Source organism: Camponotus floridanus, unplaced genomic scaffold (assembly GCF_003227725.1).
Source record: "Camponotus floridanus strain SB8 unplaced genomic scaffold, Cflo_v7.5 scaffold27, whole genome shotgun sequence".
Lineage (NCBI taxonomy): Eukaryota > Metazoa > Arthropoda > Insecta > Hymenoptera > Formicidae > Camponotus > Camponotus floridanus.
This window is the reverse complement of record NW_020229403.1, coordinates 1685253-1705482: the sequence shown is the minus strand read 5'-3', so window position 1 is coordinate 1705482 and position 20230 is coordinate 1685253. Positions and strand designations below refer to the sequence as shown.

The window sequence follows — 20230 nt, the reverse complement described above, 5'->3', positions numbered from 1 at the left end:
AATTAAACTTCGGAGATTCTTGAGCTTTTTTGTGTTGTTGGAAAAGAAGAAAAGTACTTCATCTTAGTGTTTTTAATTAATCACCGTTGCGTATAGAAACGATTTAAACAATTCGCTATATGAATGATGATTAATTAAGTTTATTTGTAAAATAATTTGCGTTTGATGGAATTTTTGGCAGTTATTTTATTCTTATGCACTATTTAATCTTACGTTTAAAATTAGCGCGAAGAAACAATAAGTCGATACACCATAATTCATATCAAACCGTTACTATTGACAAATATATTCTTACAATATAAATTTATAATTTATAATTTTCAAATATCCGTAATAGGAATGTAACATTTGCTAAACAAACATTATCATGAATTATTATCTATTATTAATATAATTATTATTATTTATTATTAATATTATACTTCCCATTTTCAATTATTAATAATTATCAGTCTCATTATTATTAATATTTTACTATTGCTATTATTACGAATAGCATAATTTTGTCAAATTAATTAAAATACGTAGTAATCCATAAATCAATAACGTACTAAAAATCGCAATAAAATATAATACTTTTCTTAGCCAGCTTAAAATCGAAAAAATTGATATGTCTATTATTCGTGATGTAATATCTCCATTGACTTCGCATTCTACGGTCCTTGTCGTCCCACGTAGATGGCAAACTATACAATATCAGCATATCGATCAGTCAAGACGAAAAATGGCGAGTTCGCCACAACACTGTGGCGAATTCAATTTCGCGGCGGCATTTTTCTGCGGAAGCCGGGCGCGTAGATCGTTTGCAAACAAAATCGCCGTGTTCTTGGGCGGCTTCGAGGAGAGGTTACTTGCTTCTTTCGTTACTTCTGGAAGTGATGAACGATCGCCTTTGTAACCGGAGGAACCGTGCCGGAGCGGAATGGCGCAGGGACAAGGGAGAGGGGAAACGCCTTTGATAGGAATGGACGAACGTACGAATGTATAACGAACGTGTTGTATATTTTACGAGGCAACTACTTTGCATCTCGACGCGATGAAAAATTCATTAGCTGTCGATGCCGGTTGCAGTGAAAAAAAATGTCGCGATATAATATACACGATTCGCATCTATTCGCTAATTCGTTAATCATTCATTGGTACGATTATCCACCATTATACGAAATTCAATATACAAATTAGAATTGGATAATCGTGGCGTATGAATATACACAATCGTGTATTTAGAATTAAATTATATGATGTAATAAGGATTTAGGACGTTATTGAATCGACAAGCGCGATGTTTAATTAAAATAAGAGCAGAGAGATTCGTTTCACGAATTTGTAACATGCGAAATGTCATTTAATTGAGATCTTGACTAAATTTCCCTCCTCTCTGTTTCTGCCACACACAAGTTTCTGATTCAGGCGAACCATTGAATCTGATTTATTTAATGAAGACTGCCAGGTAAAAGGGGGGACGCCGAAGGACGGTAACGTTGACGAAGCACGGAAAAATATATATTCGGCTGTCCTGGGCGAAAGTGCGCTCGAATCCTATAACACCTCCGGGAGGTCTCTTCGTCGGTTATATGTGCGGTTATGGTAACCGGTCTCTACGAGTCGCAGCAAGGTCCTTAAAGGTCGATAATGGCCCGTGGCGCGACCGTCGACGGGGCCCTTCGGGGCCGATCAAAAGGACCGATGTCCCCGTTTCGACGCCGCGCGCCAGGCCATCGACCGCGGCGAAAATTATTGCCTTAAAATACGGTTCGCCATCCCGTACAGCCGAAATGATGATGAAAACATTAACGGCGAGCCCGCGCTGTGTCACCCGTGCGGTCGCAATAATCCGAGGACAGGGACGACGCGATAGTGTCGCTGCTCGGTGGTTCACCGATTTCTTGGCGCGGACAGCTCCCGAAAATTAATGAATGAATAATTCATGGTCGACGACAAGGTTGCGCAAGCCGCCGGCGATTCCACGCCGCTATCGATTCGTAATTGGCGATACTCGCGGAAAGTCTCCGGCCGGCTGTTTATGAAAGCGCGAAATTACGTTGGTCGTGCTTTTTCTGTCTTTCGATAACAGATTTATCGCCGTACTTCGTTAACGGTGTCCTTTTCAGTTGTATAATCGTTGGATCGTTTATTAGTGCAAAGTTACAAAGTCGCGGAGTCTGATGTGAATTATTATATAATGTACTTGAGAAGGTAATATAGTATACATCCCCCTTTCAGATTACCACTATATCTTGTTATGTAATCTTACGCTTGATTCTTTCTTTAATTCTTTAAGTAAAACGAGATGATTGGTATTATCAGTATATTATTTAAATTCTCTTATATTAATTTATATTATAATTATTTAAATCAGTATTATATTTAAATTTAAAACATATCGGTGAGATTTTATTTTTCTAATGACTTTTTTATTACTTTTCTGAGTAGGTTTTTAATTAGTTTTTTAATTTTTAAATCCTCTAGCATTTTTAGAGTTAATTATATAAATTAATTTTTGTTAACATTGAGAATTAAAATATAAATAATACTATTATAATTCCTTTTTTCATTTTTTTATTACTTGTTTTTCGAATGCTGCGTTCAAATAAATTCACTTTACTAGCGAGCCTTTTTAACGTAAAGATTGTTGATCCGATTTAGATAATATCGTACAGATAGTGGAGTTGAAGCTTTTACAACAAAAATAAATAGAGAATCGCGATAAGCCAACGATCTACGATGCCATTCCAGCATATGTCAATGATTGTCTTGATCGTTACATGGATCGGTACATGCGTTACAATGTTAACGTAATGCGCAATGTAGTTAATTTATTTTTTTTTTCTCCTTAACGAAGCAATGCGTGCGTGTCGATTGAATGAAAAGTTGACTCGTGGGTCCAGTTTGCCTCGGGGACGCGATGTTACTTTACGTAACGGCGTTGGTAACCGATGGAAATATTGCGCAGGCGGGATTAGTGTTTTACGAGAGTGCTAAATAACGCGCAGTAGGATGCAACTTACAGCACTTGCGAATCTTTTTTCTTCTCGCTGGCCGTGGTACAAATTGTCGCGATTTCGCAGTGCTGTCTAGTAGAGTGCAATGAATGCAACGAGTAACGAGATTCTTTTCAACCCTTGATGAAAAAATTGGTTAAAAAAATTTCATCAATTACTCCTCAATTTTTAATTGTCCATATTTCATTTATTAAAAACCCGGTTAGAAACTAGTTGGTAGCCTCGATCTTTTATAAAAAATTACTTTGTACGGAACTTTTTATTTCTAAAAATTTATATATCGATATTTATTATTTTTTATAAAAATTGCCAAAAACATTATTCTAAAAATAAAAGAATCGGTTTTTTTATTTATTTTTTTTTATTTGTAAAGATTAAGTATTACCAAATAAATTTTTAATACATCTTTTGTCAGTATTAAATGTCGTTGTCCATATCGATATTTTCTCGGATAATTGAAGGATCATATAATCGAGCGAGATTTTTCGGGGCAAAGGGCGCCGACGTGGCAAACCCATTGTCCTGCCGCTCGATTCTCAGCCCCGCAGGAGTGGACCCATCGAAACTCAAACGTGGAAACATTATAAATGCGGCGTGACGCCTGTTACGAGTCGTAGGAGAAGTTTGTTGGGCGTGACGGAGCCGGCGCGATCGCAGAGTGGACGAACATCATGGACAGGAGGGTGAGAGGAAGGAAAGGTGGAAGGGAAGGTGCAGCTCTCTCGGGTCCCGTTTCCCTTCCAGGAAGGCCCGGCATCGCGATGCGTATACGTTTATGCATGCGCTCGTTTTTGCTAACTACCAACTCTTGCGTCACACCGGACCCTTCTTACTCGCGATTAGCATGAATCGCTCGTGCTTATTCATAAACAGCTGAGAGAATGATTAGTCACTCGTATGAATAAGATTAGGTTGTTCCTGGTATTGTCTATCCGTCGCGGTGCTTTGAAATATTTAAGGAACTATATGTGGCAACAAAAGAGAAACATTGTTAGATTCTTGCGGGAAAAACTAATGTATATAATAATGGATCCAGCAACAAGGTCCAAAGTTGCAAAAATTATAGTGGTTTACAGCTGTAAAGTGTGTCGCGTTGATGAATGCTGGCCTGATTGGGCCAACCGCATTTTTGCAAGGAAAATATGTATGAATCCAGTCGGAATATCCCGAAATAACGCGAATCCAAATAATGTTTAAGCAATACCATATAATCGTCGGTAACAAACTTGACAATGTGCGGTGAAATAAAGTCACGGTGAAGATAGATAAAGACAGAGGAAAAGTGAGAGGAGACGAAAGAAAATGGAACGATTCGAATCCATTTACTATGCTCTGATAACGAGCCGGTTGAAAAAAAAACGATGGAATAATGATATATAATTGACAGGACTATAATAAAGCTAAATGCAATCCGTTACCGCGATTATATCTCGAAAAAGATGCGGCGGTAAAAAGTAAAAAAAAAGAGAAAAAGCGATTATACGAAGGCGGGAAGGCACGAACGAGAAATGGCCTAAATTCGAAGAGACCCTTTATCGCCTCTGCCTCTGGAATTTTATGCAGAGGTCCTCTTTTCTTTTTTTTTTCTTTTCTTTTTTTTTACCGCGTTACGCGCCCCGTTAAAACGAGACACACGAGCCACATTTCGCTGTAACATGGCATGGAGAGATTATGAATGCGAGACCTCTTTATGCACGTAAACAGATGAAGAATTCGAATTACTTCCGGTAAGAATTTTAAGAATGTTATTTTAAAGGATTGTCTTATAAATGTTTCGTTAATTTTTATAGGCATCTCTCTATTCTCTTTTTATTATATAATCGATACAATTTATTTAGAAAATATTTAATTTCAAAGAATATTTAAAAGAAAAAAAATTAAGATTAAATATTGTATATTTATAAGAATATTATAATAATATTATTATAATATTGTTATAAATATACAAGAGAGAGAGAGAGAGATTAATATTGCCCTCTACAGAGAGAGAGATTAATATTGCTTTGTTCTTAAATAAACAAATTTTACATCGATCTATGAAATAATAATAAATACAATATTTCATAACATACATATTTCATAAAATACAATATTTCATAACATTTTGTCGAGCAGAGATTTTATTATAATTGAACTTTGTGTTGTTATTTTTTGAAAGTTGTAACAAATGAATATACTTTTCCGCAACTTTCGTCACGTCGAAACTTTTCACACCGTTTGAGTGACATTATCTTTGTTCCGAAGTAAGAAGCCATTCTTATGTGTGAAAACTAGAACAGGCATAATACATTTTTATTTTATATTCCATTTCATCTAAATATATCCATTGTGTATTGTGATCATTGTATAAGTTCTTTGATACGCGTGGTCACGCTTCAATCGTTGCAATCGTCGATATTTCACGGATTAATATTCGCCAGCGATAAGCAGCCACACGAAGTATCTCGCGAATTCAGCTGGCGAAAATACAACGACGAGTTATGAGCTTTACGATGAAACCCGCTCTGTGATTACGGGGAAATTCTTTCCCGAAGAAAACGCAGTGCTGCGGAAGAGCATTGTGTGCTAATTGGATTCCGTTAATTAGGCTCCAATCGTGCTGCGAATAAGCTTTCGCGTCGCGAGATTTCGATGCGGGATCATGATAGAAAATCGGGAACGCGAGGAACGAGAGGAATATCGGGTTGATTCTTTGTGTTGACAATTTTAATACAGAATTACATGATTTTATTTTATGTATATATATATATTTTGATAAAACTTATCTTAAGTTTTAGCAAAAATCAAATCTTTGTTTTTTAAACTAGATAATGATTTAATCAATAAAGTTTAATGAAAAACTAAAAAATATAATTATATATAATTATAAATATTATTTATATGTACACACACAAACATACACACATTGAGGAAGAAAATAATAATTATAATAAAAGAATAAAATAATGTTTTCTTCATTTATCTGTCTTCTATGTTATATTTACCATTGATTTCAAAAATGAGAATTTTACAGCAGTATGAGCAGTATGAGATTACGCAGTAATGAGCGGATTAATTGAATGAATAGAACGTAAGCATAGAAGAAAATGAGATATAAATAGATAGAGAGATTTATTCCATCTTAGGATTAAATCTGTATTTAAAGCGGATTAGAGATTATGCACAAAGTAAATACAACATAGCTGACAACTTAATATAATTGTAGGCATATAATTTTGTCTCTTTCTCTCTCTCTTAAAGCTAAATTCAAGACAATAATAATTCACGAATTTAATAAAAAAATTTGATGAAGGTTCATAAGATTCATGTTTATCTAAGTCACGTTACTAAAGAGCAAGACAAATCGTTTATGAAAAGAGGATATATGAAATATTTTATTGATATCATCTCTCATAAAAAACATTGAAAGATTAGGAACACATATATATATTATAATAAAAATTATGAAGAAAAAGGAGAGAGAGAGAGAGAGAGAGAGAGAGAGAGAGAGAGAGAGAGAGAGAGAGAGAGAGAGAGAGAGAGAGTAAAGATCTTACTTAATATGTAGCAGGGTTACTTGTCTGTTCCGCATTGTCGAGCAAATTTATATCGTGCTGTCCCTCCCGGTGATCCCTCTTTCCCGTTGCTGCTGTCGTATGTTAGATAGCGTACGCCAAAGGGAGATTAAAGAGGAGGGAAAAAGGGAAAAGAAGAGAAAAAAATAGAGGGAGAAATATCGTATCTTGAAATATCGGTGCCCGCGGCGCAGTCAGAGACCGATGAAATGTCTCGTGTTATGTATGCATCGCGCGCGTGAACGCGCTTTTATTTCTCCGCGCGTTATATTTGCGGAAGATTATCCGCGTTGCTTCGCGCACGCTGCGCGTTTATTTTCGGTTTCGTTGCGTTGAATCGCCAGCTAAAGCCGACTTGTCCTCGGCAAAGCTAATCTTCGAGCGATTGTATAAAAAAAGAGATGCTTTAAGACACGAGAAACACCATGTTTTAAACGTCGGGATTTGCTAGACGATTTGTTTTTAGACGATATTCTTGACCTCAGAGAAGTTTCAAAATTCAAATTTGATTATTGAGAAGATTTAAAATTATTTCTGTGTCAGTATTATATATAATATAGGAAAAATGATTATGATATAAATAGTTGATTAGTAGTATACAAAAACTCTTAGTATTATATAATAGATATGATTTATCGATATTTATATATTTAATATTTATATCGATATTTTTATATTTATGTTTTAGACACGAGAATCGTATATCAAAAGTATAAAAAATTAAATTATTTTAAATTAAATTAAGAAATTATCTCTTGATAAAAATTAAAAGAATGTACATATTATATACATCACATATAAAAACATTTGTGTCTAAAATAAACTATAAATAATAAATGAAATCATATTTTTTAAATATCGTTCCTCTTTCTCGAGAATCTAAGAATGCGAATATATCTATCTAATAATTATTAGACATCCCTATCATGACTCGCACGATCAAAATAATTCTCTGTATCGCGAGAGAAACGAATAACAAGGAGCCTTCTCTCGAATGTCCGTCTTAGAACTGTCCATAGTGTATCCATGGGACTTGCACCGTCTGTCCATCTGTCCGTCCGTCCGTCCATCACGGTATCACACGGACGCGCGTACACGCGTTTCGTCGGGTCCGTGGCAAATCGCGCCCCGGGCACACCCCTTTTCTTTTTTCCCATCCGCCTGTCCTATATTTCTTGCTCCATGCCGGAATTCCAACTCGGACTCTTTACGCTCTCCTTTTTAAGGGAGTCTTCCAGTTTCTCCTCGCCACTCTTTCCCGCCCCCTAGGAGTTTCGTTCCTCTTTCTCTTTCCTCTTCCCCTTCACACATACGCATGGGACCACGTAAGCCTTTCTATTAATGATTTTTACGGCCTGCCTTCTTTTTTGGGGTTTCTCTTTTTTTCCTCTCGACGAGGACGAACCTGTCTTCTCCTGGAAGAGAAAAAAAGGAACAAAGATTCAGCATAGGAAGAAGTGCATCGCCAAGCGCATCGTCAAGCTGCACCTGCAGAAGTCGATTCGGTCGCGGGTAATTACTATGATCAATTAAATAATTCCTCTAATTAGACCGAGCTGCGGAACGTAATGACAGCCGTCGTTGTCCTTGTCGTTCTCTCTCATTTTCGTCCACGTCGTCGTCGAGAGTCGCTCGTGATCATCTCTCGCGCAGCTTCCGCGATGATAGTTTCGTTGTTCGGATCGCGAGCGTTAATTCGGACAGCTTGATGGATAGTTCGGTGAGAAAGAGTGCGCCGGGGTCGGCTGATTACAGGACGCTCCCGCCGAGCCGCATCTCGTAATCACGCGATCCGTCGTCCGTGTTGATCGATAAGGGGCGATACACCCTTCACCTCTGCGTGGAAAACTGCCCGCTCTTGTTATCAATCCGAGCGGGATCGCTATCGATCAGCGTTCGGTAAATTTAAAGATTTTTCGAGATAATCTATCAGAGACGAGATAGGCGTAAGAATTTTTTATTCCTACAAAAAATATATTTTTTTCTCGTAAAATTTAATTTTCGAAAATAGAAGTCTTGCGCATTTTTAAGACCAATGTCTGATGTTATTTTCTTTAATTAGTTCCTTAACTATTCTTACGATTGAAATATCGATAAAAATATTCACAGTATCGAAGTATTTTCAACATTTTGGATCGAGTGACGTTTACTGATGATCGATGCTTATCGATATCGCGATGATTGATCCGGGAATGCGATTTGTGAAATGTTTGACACGAAAATAATTATGCAACGACGATAATAATTGACGATTCTTTGCATACCGTTGTTTTCTGCAGAATGACACTTGCATTACAAAGTAGCACGCCGATAACAGTAATCATCGTATCCAGGTTTTTTTTTTTTTTTCTTGTTATCATAATTTGATGCAATTTTAAGATATTTTTTTCTACATTTTACAAGAAATAAATTTCAAGGATATTTCTATCTACATTTCTTAATTAATATATTCAATATTTTTAATATTTTTTTTTTAAAGAAATTTAAAATGTTAATCAAAATGAGGCATTTTTCACATATCGCATTTATATATTTATTTGTTCATATATGTACACATGTATGTGTATAAATTTTTATAAAAAGTAATTTCGATTTGCGTTGGAAGGTGCTCATTTTTATGAGAGATCACGGTCCACGAGGAGAGAGTTGGAGAGTTTAAGCACGCGATGGACGATGAAACCCCGACGTGGGCAATTCGCGGCGCAATACGCGAATACAATGTAGCAGACACGTGCAGCACAACCTTTGATATTCACCGACGGTGTGCGAGGGACCGGGCTCCACCTAGACAGGAGAAAGAGAGAGCTGCCTCTTTGAGATACACGACGCGTTTTCCGTCTACGACTTTCTCTCTCTCTCTTTTCCTCTCTCTTTCTCTTTTTTCTCTTTTTCTCTTTCTCCTTTTTTCGCGAGTGCACATCAACCGCGGGACGTAAAGTATTTCAGAGGTGGTAAAGGCTGCGGTGGGAAACGCTCTCGCGGTATGCAAAACGGGTACGTAGGCCAGAAAGAAGCTGCGCGTTGCGTTAGTTCTTTAGGGTGCGACGAAAGTGATGAATAATTATTGATCCATCAATGGCGTCACGCGTGCTTGAGATCTATCCATCTGTTAAATGACGACGGTGTCGAATTACCGGTTGCGCGAGACGCGGCGACGCGATGATAATTAATATTAAAACGAATCGCGAGAAAATTCATTAAGATCGAATGAGTTTTCCGCGAAAAAAAGGATACGCATGCGATGAAACGTATTTATTTAACTATCACAATCATCACTCGCGGAACGTTCTAATAATTAATTCGATTAGCTTGCATTTTAATTCGTCATTTGCGTCATTTTCCTGTCTATTGGCTAAATTATTTAACTTTCATTAAAGGTAAATCAGTCATCCAATGTCACGTATATACGATTTTACTAAAATTTTTATCATATACTCCATACTTGTCAAATTAATTCGCACAATATAAAAACCTTTGTTGATTTAAATTACGTTGTACGTTGTAATATTGGCGAAAATTGAACTGTACGTCCGAGAATTAACGGTGCGTTAAACGGTTAACAATTACGACGGTTTACAGAGATTTAACAATTCATGCGATTCATGAATTTGTTAATATCGATTAAAACGATAGCGCCGTTAAATGTGGAGCCGTGCGAGATTTCATCGTCGCGTATATTTTTGCTTTGACGGCGGCAAGACACCTTGCATTCCCGTCGGCGTCCACGGTAATAAAGTCGCCGGTGAATTGGGTCGCTTGATACGGTGTATGACAGTCAATAGAAGATTCCGCGGGGATTTATTGTGCGTTAAAACGCACGTCGATACGCACGCATACGCACACCATCAGGTACACGGAGAACAATTAGGCTAACAATGACTCTCAAGTAGCGTTCGAATCATGGTTTGTCGACATGTGTTTTCTATTGCCATTGCTTTACGAGTGCTCTGTACTTTTTGTGATTAATTGCGCGATAGTAATACATTATTGAAACAATGACGCATTACTAAAAATAAGATTTAAGCTTTATTTTTAGAAGTAATAAATAGATATTATCTTTAAAAAAATAATCAAAAATATTGGTATGAGAGTTGACATATATAATATATTGATACACAATATATTGATATTTCAGATATTTATCACATTTAAAAAATAAATCGTACAAATATTTTTTAATTATTTTCAATGCATTTTTGAAACGACAAAATCCAAAAATGCGCTAAAAATAATTTTTGAAATTTAATTATTTGTTCAAAGCTCATAAAAGATTATTCGAATCAAGATATCAAATAATAATAGAAATTTATTTTTTAATCAAATAATATTAGAATATAACACGACAAAGAAATAAATTGTGGCAGTAATAAATCGAGAAAAAAATGTGTAATATTTATAATAGGTTTTCGCATTTTTTTATATTCGAAAAATAATATACTTATTTCTTATGCTGCTTAAAATTTTTATCGATGTAAATTATAAAGTATCGAAAAGTCGATAAATATTGCCCTACCGAATTGCTAATAAGCGACCGATTTCGTGATCTCTCCGATCTGCCATCTCCATTTAACTTGTTTATTATTGGCGAAACGATGTCGGGAAAGGGATCGATTGAGACATTCGTTCTTCGGAACACGCCAGTCCTAAGGGTCTTGGCTAATTGCTATAATTAATTGCGTGATTGCTATAGTTAGATCAATCTGGATTGCCAGTTAGAAGAGTGTAGCTTCTGCCATCGTAATGATACAGTTACAGAGATGTATTGGCTTGACGATTGTTCCTCCTTGATTCACGAACTATCACGCGCCACCCGGAAGAGAATTGTCTATGTTCCTTTATTAATTTAATTTTATTATATTGCGTTCTAATCTTACAATTAAATTTTATATAATTTGAACTTTCAAGAGATTCAATGATCGTATATAATTACATATTATATATAACTTCATACAATATAATTTCACAATTTTAGAACATATTTCCAGTGGTATTTTATAAAATTATTTGATTTTATTACTTATTAGAATACTTTTCCGATTTAATTCTATAATTTCGCAATATAGTTCACTTTATAATATAATTTCGTAATCCTCTCCTTATATATAAAACTTTTTTTTTGTAGTTGCGGTTGTAATACCTTTACGATTTAAGTTCGCGATATGACGCAACGGCACAATAACGGCGAAATAGAAGAAACGTTTAACGAGAGATCAGCGAGACGTCTGAAAAAAAAGCAAGGCGCTTAACGATTCAACGAGGAAGAAAAAAGATCGGACGAACGCGCGGTGCGTTTTTTACGACACGGTAGGGCCTTCGACTCTCTTTATGCCGGATCGGAGCATTAAACCGCCATCTCTTTAAAAGCGCCGTATTTCTTTCATCGGCGTTTGCGGTCCGACAGAGTCACAAATAGAACTTGTAACTTTCACATTCGATGAGTATTACTGCTCTAATATTAACTCCGATAGTCAGGGGGTTCATTGAATGCGTTGTGGGCATCAATTATTTTCGTAGATGAGAATAACTTCGATACATCGCTTCGGAATTTCGCGGATTAAATTAAGAAAGGACGCGTTTTGCCATTTTTCGAAGGAAGTCTGTTATCGAGGTGCGAAATATGATCCATGGCATCCTCAGGAAAAAGTCGAGAACTGCGTCGTACGTGTGATAATAACACAGTGTGTGGCGATACTTGCGGTTTAATGATTAAGGGTTCGCGTTAACGTGCCACGATGAAATTACAACGTCGCGCGATGTAATACGCCTTCGCGAAAAAAATGTGAAAAATCACGAAATCAGGTATATTTAATGATCAACCTCTCATGGTACCTTCTACATTTAATATCAACTTTCCCTGGCAATTTTATTGAAGTTTCGCTAAAACTTTGATAAGTCTCTCTCTCTCAAAGAAATTGGAAAATTAAATAGGATTATAGTCTAGCTAGTTTAAAATTTGCTTCACGGAAATTCCGTTGTAATGTGAACTCACAGCTAATGACATCGATGACAAACGATGTTTCGATCTCACTATTAATTATGAAATTTTGTAAGCACGCCTATTCTTGTTAACATAGTAAATTAAAATTTGCAATTTAATTAATTCGTTAATATTCATAATATTGTTGTTGATATAATAATTTATTTATTTTTTGATGAGAGATGCATATTTTTGCTTACGAGATTTTATCTACATTTTCGTATTTTATATTTTTGGTGTATTTATATATGATATTTAGATCTTTTATTAGAATTTTTAAAATGATTGCTCAAGAGAAAAATTTACACCTCTTTGTAGTGCAAGAACGAGCACTTTAGACACCCACGCGCTCATTATACTCCTTTTCATCGGCTCACCAACGATAAATCTGAATTATTATTCTTCTAGGCGATACGGTACCAAGTGCGGCGGTTGCCTTCAAGGGATAAACCCGCAGGACCTCGTGAGGAAAGCGAGAGACAAAGTTTTCCACCTGAATTGCTTCACCTGCCTAGTGTGTCGGAAACAGATGAGCACCGGCGAGGAGCTCTATGTCCTGGACGACAACAAGTTTGTCTGCAAGCAGGACTACCTGTCGGGCAAACCGCTGCCGGACACGCATCACGTGCACGGTCATCACGGTGAGTCGCTTAAATCACCCTCTTTCGATATTTTTTCCGATTATCTCACGTAACAACAAAATCAGCTCGATTCATTGTTATCTTATCTATTTATAAATATCGCGATAACATACAATTAAAATTTTAAATTTATATTACGAGTGTTAAGAGATTAAATTAAAATATGTATAATTAAGTTTATTTTTTTATTAATAATAATAAAGTTAATAATTAACTCTGCAATCGAAATATAAAAAGTAAATTAAATTCATGAAGAAGAGGTAAAACTTAAAAGTATCATGGTTCATTTGTACACATTGTCCACTTTATTTACAAATCGATTTGTCCCGGGATTTAAATTCAAAAGAAACTTATTACATCTAGAGAATTTCCATGCAATCTCTCTGTGTTTATCTTTTCTGTTGCCAATCGATATCGAGACTAGTGCTGTTTCTGATCGTCAATCATCAATGACACGATTGTAATATTCGAGAAATATTTAGCTTGTTTATGATTATACACAAATAAATAATTTCTGAATTTCTGTCGGAAACGTGGACATTTAATCTATATTTTAATATAAAACTTAATATATTTTCACAAAAATTGTGATAGTTAAAAAGACTATAAAAAATTATAAAAGCCATGATTAATTTACTTTAATTGATGCCGAATATTGTGTAAATTAATAAAATTTCTTTTTTTCATCTGTTAATAGAATATGATAAAAATATATAAAATTGAGATATTACAAAAAGGGCAAATCTCTCTCTCTCTCTCTCTCTCTCTGTCTCTCTAAATTAATCTTTTGATTATATTTAAAGATTAAGTTTCGGTCTTTCAAACGGGTCGGCCTGAATACATCGCGCGAGTTGCTACGCCACGATTTCGACGTGGCACGTGGCTGTCAGCGGCACGCGGCCGATCGATCGCGGCACGAAAATTCGCGCGAAATCGCATTTAGCACACGCTCGGTTCGGCTCGGCGCGCAAACAAAGTCAACGCACAATCGCCTTCCATTATATCGATCTTCGCGCGGCTGTCACCGGAACGCGGCGCCGTTGCTGTCCAGAGAAAACGAGGAGAAGGGCGTATTATCGCGACAGCACCTCCTCGCACGCTCCCCTCGGGGTTTCTCGCGCCCGATCTCGGGCGCATTTTACGATCACCTCTGTCGTTTCCGTTCTCGCTGCCGATAAATAATTTTATCCATCGCGAGAAAGAGAGGGGTCGTCATAAATTATCGCGCTAGCCGCCGCCGATGTCAAAGTCCCGAAGAAGCAGCCTATCTCGATTTCGATGCTCTTTGACCGGGGAATCAAAAGACTGCCGATGCTTTTATGACGTTTCGATGCCGTCGAAACAAAAGAAACATTGGCGTTAAAAATATATATTCATGTTAAGGCACTTGTTTTAAGTGAAAAAAGTGCAAACCGAAATTATTAAAAATATCGATATTTTCATTACTTGTGATATTAAAATGAAAAAGTTGAATATCCCATTAAATTCACGCATTCTTACGAACAAAGGCAAGATCCGATGTGCTTGAAAATTTCACTGGATTTATTTTTTCGAGCGGCGAGGTCGAGGGGGTCACAGTTCAACGCGCACGCCGCCACAGATTTCACGGAGTCAGGATCAGTCTAAAAAAAAAAAAAAAAGAGGACCGGTGGATCGATGGATAGAGGGGAGCGGGCAGGTTTTCACGGGGGTTTCTACCCTGAGAGAGAAAGAGAGCGAGGGAGAGAAAGCGGCAAGCTGTGAAAACAGCTAGGCGCGTATGCCACCGTGAACCACCGGTCGAAAAGAGAGATAGAAGGAGAGAGAAGGAGCGAGAAGGAGCGAGAGAGACGGCGAGCCGGCTCGGTTTCACGAGGGCCTCACTCGTATATAAGCCGTGAAACGAAAACCGAAAGGTCGTTAGGCAGGGGGCGAACCTTTTGTCGCTCCGTTGCCGACGCCGAAACCGCAAAACGCCCCGACAACCCGTTTCTTCTCTCTCCTCGCTCCATCGCCTTTTTCTCTCAGGGCCTCGATGCGCCGCGTTGTGTTCGCCGTACGTGAGACAATGTCGTGGGACAGCCAACGCGAGCGCGAGAGAGCGCCACGAAAATGATTTACGCTTCAGCCGCGGCCGATTTGGCCCGCCGACTCGTCGTCGATGAGTTTCGCGTTGCGTACCGTCGTCATCGTCGTCGATGTGTTGGCGTCGGGGGGGCGTAAGGGACCCTGGGGCGCATACCTGCGGATCCAGGAGCGGATCCGTAAGCCGCGTCAAGTGTCACCTCGAAACGATGCCTTCGCCGAAGGATTTCATGATTTTCTGACGGGAACGACATGGAGAGATTTCACGGAAAGGGATTAGCCATTATAACAAAATAACAAAAAGATGGAACAAAATGAACTGTAATCAAACATAAATAAGCATGTAATCAAACATAAATAATATAAAATAAAATAAGAATAAAGCAGCACGCGCGATATCATAATTAACGAGGAGTGACAAGAAAGATCATACAAACAAAATAAAATAAAAATTTAGAATGATAAAAAAATAATCGGTATTTAAAAAACATGCTGGTAAACATAATTGATATAGTGAAAGACAATAGAGAATAGATACGAATAGAAAGAATAGAATTTTATTTTATTTTAGCTGTGCGGATTTTTAGTTAGAGCCAGAAATTGCGCAAATTCATGTCGTATCTCTTCTCTATTGTCTTTTGTTATATTAATTATTTTTACTAGCATGTTTTTTAAATACTGATTATGGATAACTGGAGGGAACAATGAAAGCAAGTATGAGGTACCGCTCGAAATCTTTATCGCGTGGAGAACGAATTTGATGCGCAACTGGGGGCAGAATGTTGACGCGAGCTTTCAGAATGATTTCGGGCCGATGATTAAACGACATGACCGTCTTGATGCTCGACACTTTTTCAACATTAATCTCTGCCATCCGCTCGGCCATTTGTCGGTTGTCGAATCCGCGGCCATCCTTCTCTCTCTCGGCGGCGCGAGCCCTGAGAGCACGATAATTATGTTCGTAAAGACGATTAATATCCGGAGACACCTATCGCCATTTTTTCGGCGGTTCCCGTCGTAAAATATATTGCGCTACGTTGAAAACATTTCGAGCGAAACACCGCTATTAAATGCGAAAGGTACCAGTAGCCGATTCTTAAAAACACTACTGGTCGCTCGCAGTATTTTACAATTAAAGTAACTATATATATCAATTAAACCTAATGCTAAGAAAATGGAATTGTTTGTGCATTTAAAGTTTTCGAATATTTGTTTTCAGTTATTATAATAATCATATATTTTTCTCTTAAGAAAAAAATTATTTGATAAATTGTAAAATAATTGCATTAATATACACAAACTTTTATTTATTGTTAGAAGAAACTTTTTTATTTTTAATTATGCTACGTAATAAATCTCAACATCGATTACATACCGAAAAAAATCGATTCTTCTTTATATATATCTCGTATAGTAGAGTCCCTGCCGTCGGCAAACGTAATCTCTCTTCTTTTAAGCGAAAAAATACAATTGAATGCCGATTAAAAACTGCGAATTGAGCTGTTTTTACATTAAAACATAACTATAATATACTCATATATACAACGACTAATCTATATTTGCATGTTTACTGAAAAATGGAATCGCTGATTTTGAAAAGAATAACCCTTCGCAATTACACAGAAACGGAAATAACTTTCGATTATTAAGTAAAATTGCAAATAAAATTTTCTTATTCATGTCACGAAAAAAAATTAGTTTCCAATTTTGTTAATTTGATTATAATAATAATTAGATATATTTTCGTTATTATTGCACAAGATACTTTATCGATCAGGTTTCCGTTTCTCTTCTGTGCAAAAGCGAATAGTAATAATTTGTGCATATGGAATTGATCGCGGTTGTTTCCAAAAATCGGCGATTCGTTCGTCAATGTTATTAAAAAGGTCGGTGTCTCGCGTCGTTCACGAGCAGAACCGTCCAACCTGTCGGCAGGCGGAGACTCGCTGATGGGCTCAGGATCGGAAGACGAGGACGAGGACGGTAGTGCTCATCATCATCATCACGAGCCGACCGTTCGCGGCGCTCATCTGGGACCCCATAACATTGGCTCAGGTGGTCCCGGCGACCAGACTGTCGGCCATGGTGGCGAGCTACCTCTCGGGAGCGATCCCTGCAAGCAGGAGGATTCCGAGGATCAAGGTAAGTTTTGACTTGTTTACAAAAGATATCATAACTACGATGATGAAACAAAACAATCCGTGCAATTTTTTTTAAAAGAAATATTTATTGAAAGTTATTTTTTGACGTAAAAATACTAGTTTTATAACCTTTACGTGAAAAAAATTTAGTATCGTGCTAAATTAAATCCTTCCTTTCAAATTAAAAAAATGATTCATCTAAATTAAATTCATTATCTCTTACAAGTGAAACATGTTTGAAAAAATTTTGTATTAAATATTGTTTTTCTTTAAATGCACGGATTTTTTACGTGATATAATAAAAAGATTTTTTTTTCAATAGTTGAGAAAATTGTCTTTAATCCTTTTAATCGCTTTTTTGTATAAACGATATATTATAAACATAATATTTTAACGTTAAGATAGATATTTTTTTTATGATAATTTTATGCAGCAACTGCCTTTGAACAGAATAAAAAACATCTTTGTTATCTAAAACGTAAAGGTTGAAAGATAAATGTCATAAAAGAGTAACACAAAGGATTATGAAAGTCAAATAGTCAAAACGTGAAGGACACACGCGTGAAATATCTAAGCTGTCATCTCGATATTTCACGTGTACATCGTACACACATATGTATACATATCGGCAAGTGAACTAAAACTCGTAAGTTTTTCCGCAAGTCCTCGAAACTCGATCAAGAGCAATCGACTCAATCGAACCACCCTCGGAGCCACGCATTACCACGTCACCCCACAATCTCGCGGGTACGAATTCGCGGCATCGCGACGTCACCAGGGACGACGCGGGAGAAGCCATCGAGCTATTATATGGCTCCTGCTCTTTTATCGCGCATATAACAATCGGTCCTAGCTATATACATCGCCTAGGCTAACCCTCCTCGCGTGGGTCTCCTATACATTATACGCGCAACACAAGCATTTCGTTTGAAAGAGGGAGGGAGCGGGTGTCTTCACGAAGGGTGGCCTCTCGTTGTGCAGTGTGACACTGTCCAAACATTTTCTTTGTCCCGTGGTTAAGACCTACCTACTCGTTATACATCATATGTACGTGTGTATAGATTACTATGGAGAGTCGAGATACTTATATATGCATGTGCGTGTGTGCACGCGTATGCGGGGTACGGCTTTCAGCGCGCGCGGCAGCAGCCACGATAATCCGATGGGGGTTTCGCATCGCTTCCGGGGGATTGGCTTCGATTGTTGTTACCTCGATCCGGCCGATGAAGATACCGGGATACACGGGGTGTCCCAGACCTACCGCGCTCTCAGCCTCTCAGCTGTGATCACTTCAGTGAATTTACCAAACGATTGTCCCTCAACGTTTAACGGAAATTATTCGTCGCAATTTGTTAAAATTTCCATTATTTCCTCTAGGTATTTAATGATTTTAATTTTTAATTTACATTCATACAAATTAAATAAATCGAGAAATTGTATGTAAGATAAAATTCACAGGAAAAGTTAGCGGTGATATTTATCTCGTTACTAAATTTGAATATCTTTCAACGTCAAAATTTGCTACCTTGATATTGAAACATTGCCATCATTTTTTGACCTTTAACATTCGCGTAAGACACCCGGTGTATGCGCTTATATATACGATAAATTTCCTGATCGAAAATGCGTTTTTTTGAAATAGCTTCAGTATTGCTGTACAGGCAATCGCAACTTGACGGGCGTTACTTAGAAACTCCCGTAATGTAATGATGACTCGTGGCTCAGGATGACAAGTTATTTCTGGATTACCGGCGAGTCACGCGTCAGCGGATACGCATAGTTTAGGATTAAGAAACCGACTATCCCATCGCTATAGACCGAGTATAACGAATGTGGTGTAACGTTGAAAATATTGTGTCAATCTTTTTTCCCATCAGAGGTCGACATGTTTTTATCACTGTAAATTGTGTAAATTATATAAATAGCTTAGCAGTTATTAAGAAGCTAGGATTTAAGAATATAGAAGAAAATGATTTCTTTAAATTTAGCAAAGTTTTAATATTTTATTTCTACTTAAGATTATTTCGCAAAAATAAAATTTTATATATATGACAAGCGTACAAATATCAAGATTGCGCCTTTCTAATAAAAAAATCAGTTTGGTTGCTTTATCTATGTTTAATGAATAATTAAAATATTATAATCTAGAAAACAAATTGCGATGTTTCATATTTGTAAATTCTAGTTATGTATACATATGTGTGTGTAGTATGCAACTGGGTTCAAGAGTTTCACGAAACAGAAAGCGAACAGAGTTACTCTCAGAAATGTTATATCTTCATCTCTTTGAGAATTACCATTGTGTTTAAAATCGATAGGCATGTCTGCGAAACTCGCTATCGCGACAGATACAAGCTTTTCTCGCAATGGGGCTAACTTTGCTGGCGCTTGTCGTAGCGATTCGGCGAATTTTATAAGTCTCAGGTGGTGACGATGATTATACGATAGTGATGTGGCAGCTCGGCTTTGATCGGTTGAAGGTTCCCTGGATGGCGATCCCGAGACGAGGGACAGCCAAACGGAGAACAAGAGCCCGGATGGCGGCGCCGGCGGTGGCAGCGGCGACGGCGGGGCCGGCTCGAAGCGACGTGGCCCGCGGACCACCATAAAGGCGAAACAATTGGAGATCCTGAAGACGGCCTTCTCGTCGACTCCGAAGCCTACCAGACACATCAGGGAACAGTTGGCGAAGGAGACCGGTCTGCCCATGAGAGTCATACAGGTAAGAGAAAGTTTCTCTCTCGCATCACGTTCGTAATTTGTGTGGTGAAAAAGTCGGTTGCTTCTTTTTAAGTCATCATTTTTGCTCTAAATTTTATATGTATAATGATTGCAGTCAATTTTAACTAAA

At 37.3% G+C, this 20230-nt stretch overlaps 1 protein-coding gene across 5 annotated transcripts in view; it reads left to right on the top strand.

Moving 5' to 3' along the window:
* LOC105252280 (LIM/homeobox protein Lhx5) overlaps window positions 1-20230 on the top strand; it is a 39329-nt gene that overhangs the window by 13950 nt on the left and 5149 nt on the right. For 4 of the 5 annotated variants that reach the window (XM_025409521.1, XM_025409522.1, XM_025409520.1 and 1 more), the window contains 3 exons: window positions 12942-13174; window positions 17153-17380; window positions 19860-20101. In XM_025409521.1, coding sequence (XP_025265306.1) covers window positions 12942-13174; window positions 17153-17380; window positions 19860-20101 — 703 coding nt within the window. The remainder of the gene's footprint in view (window positions 1-12941; window positions 13175-17152; window positions 17381-19859; window positions 20102-20230) is intronic. The other variant, XM_025409523.1, reaches the window with a different exon arrangement.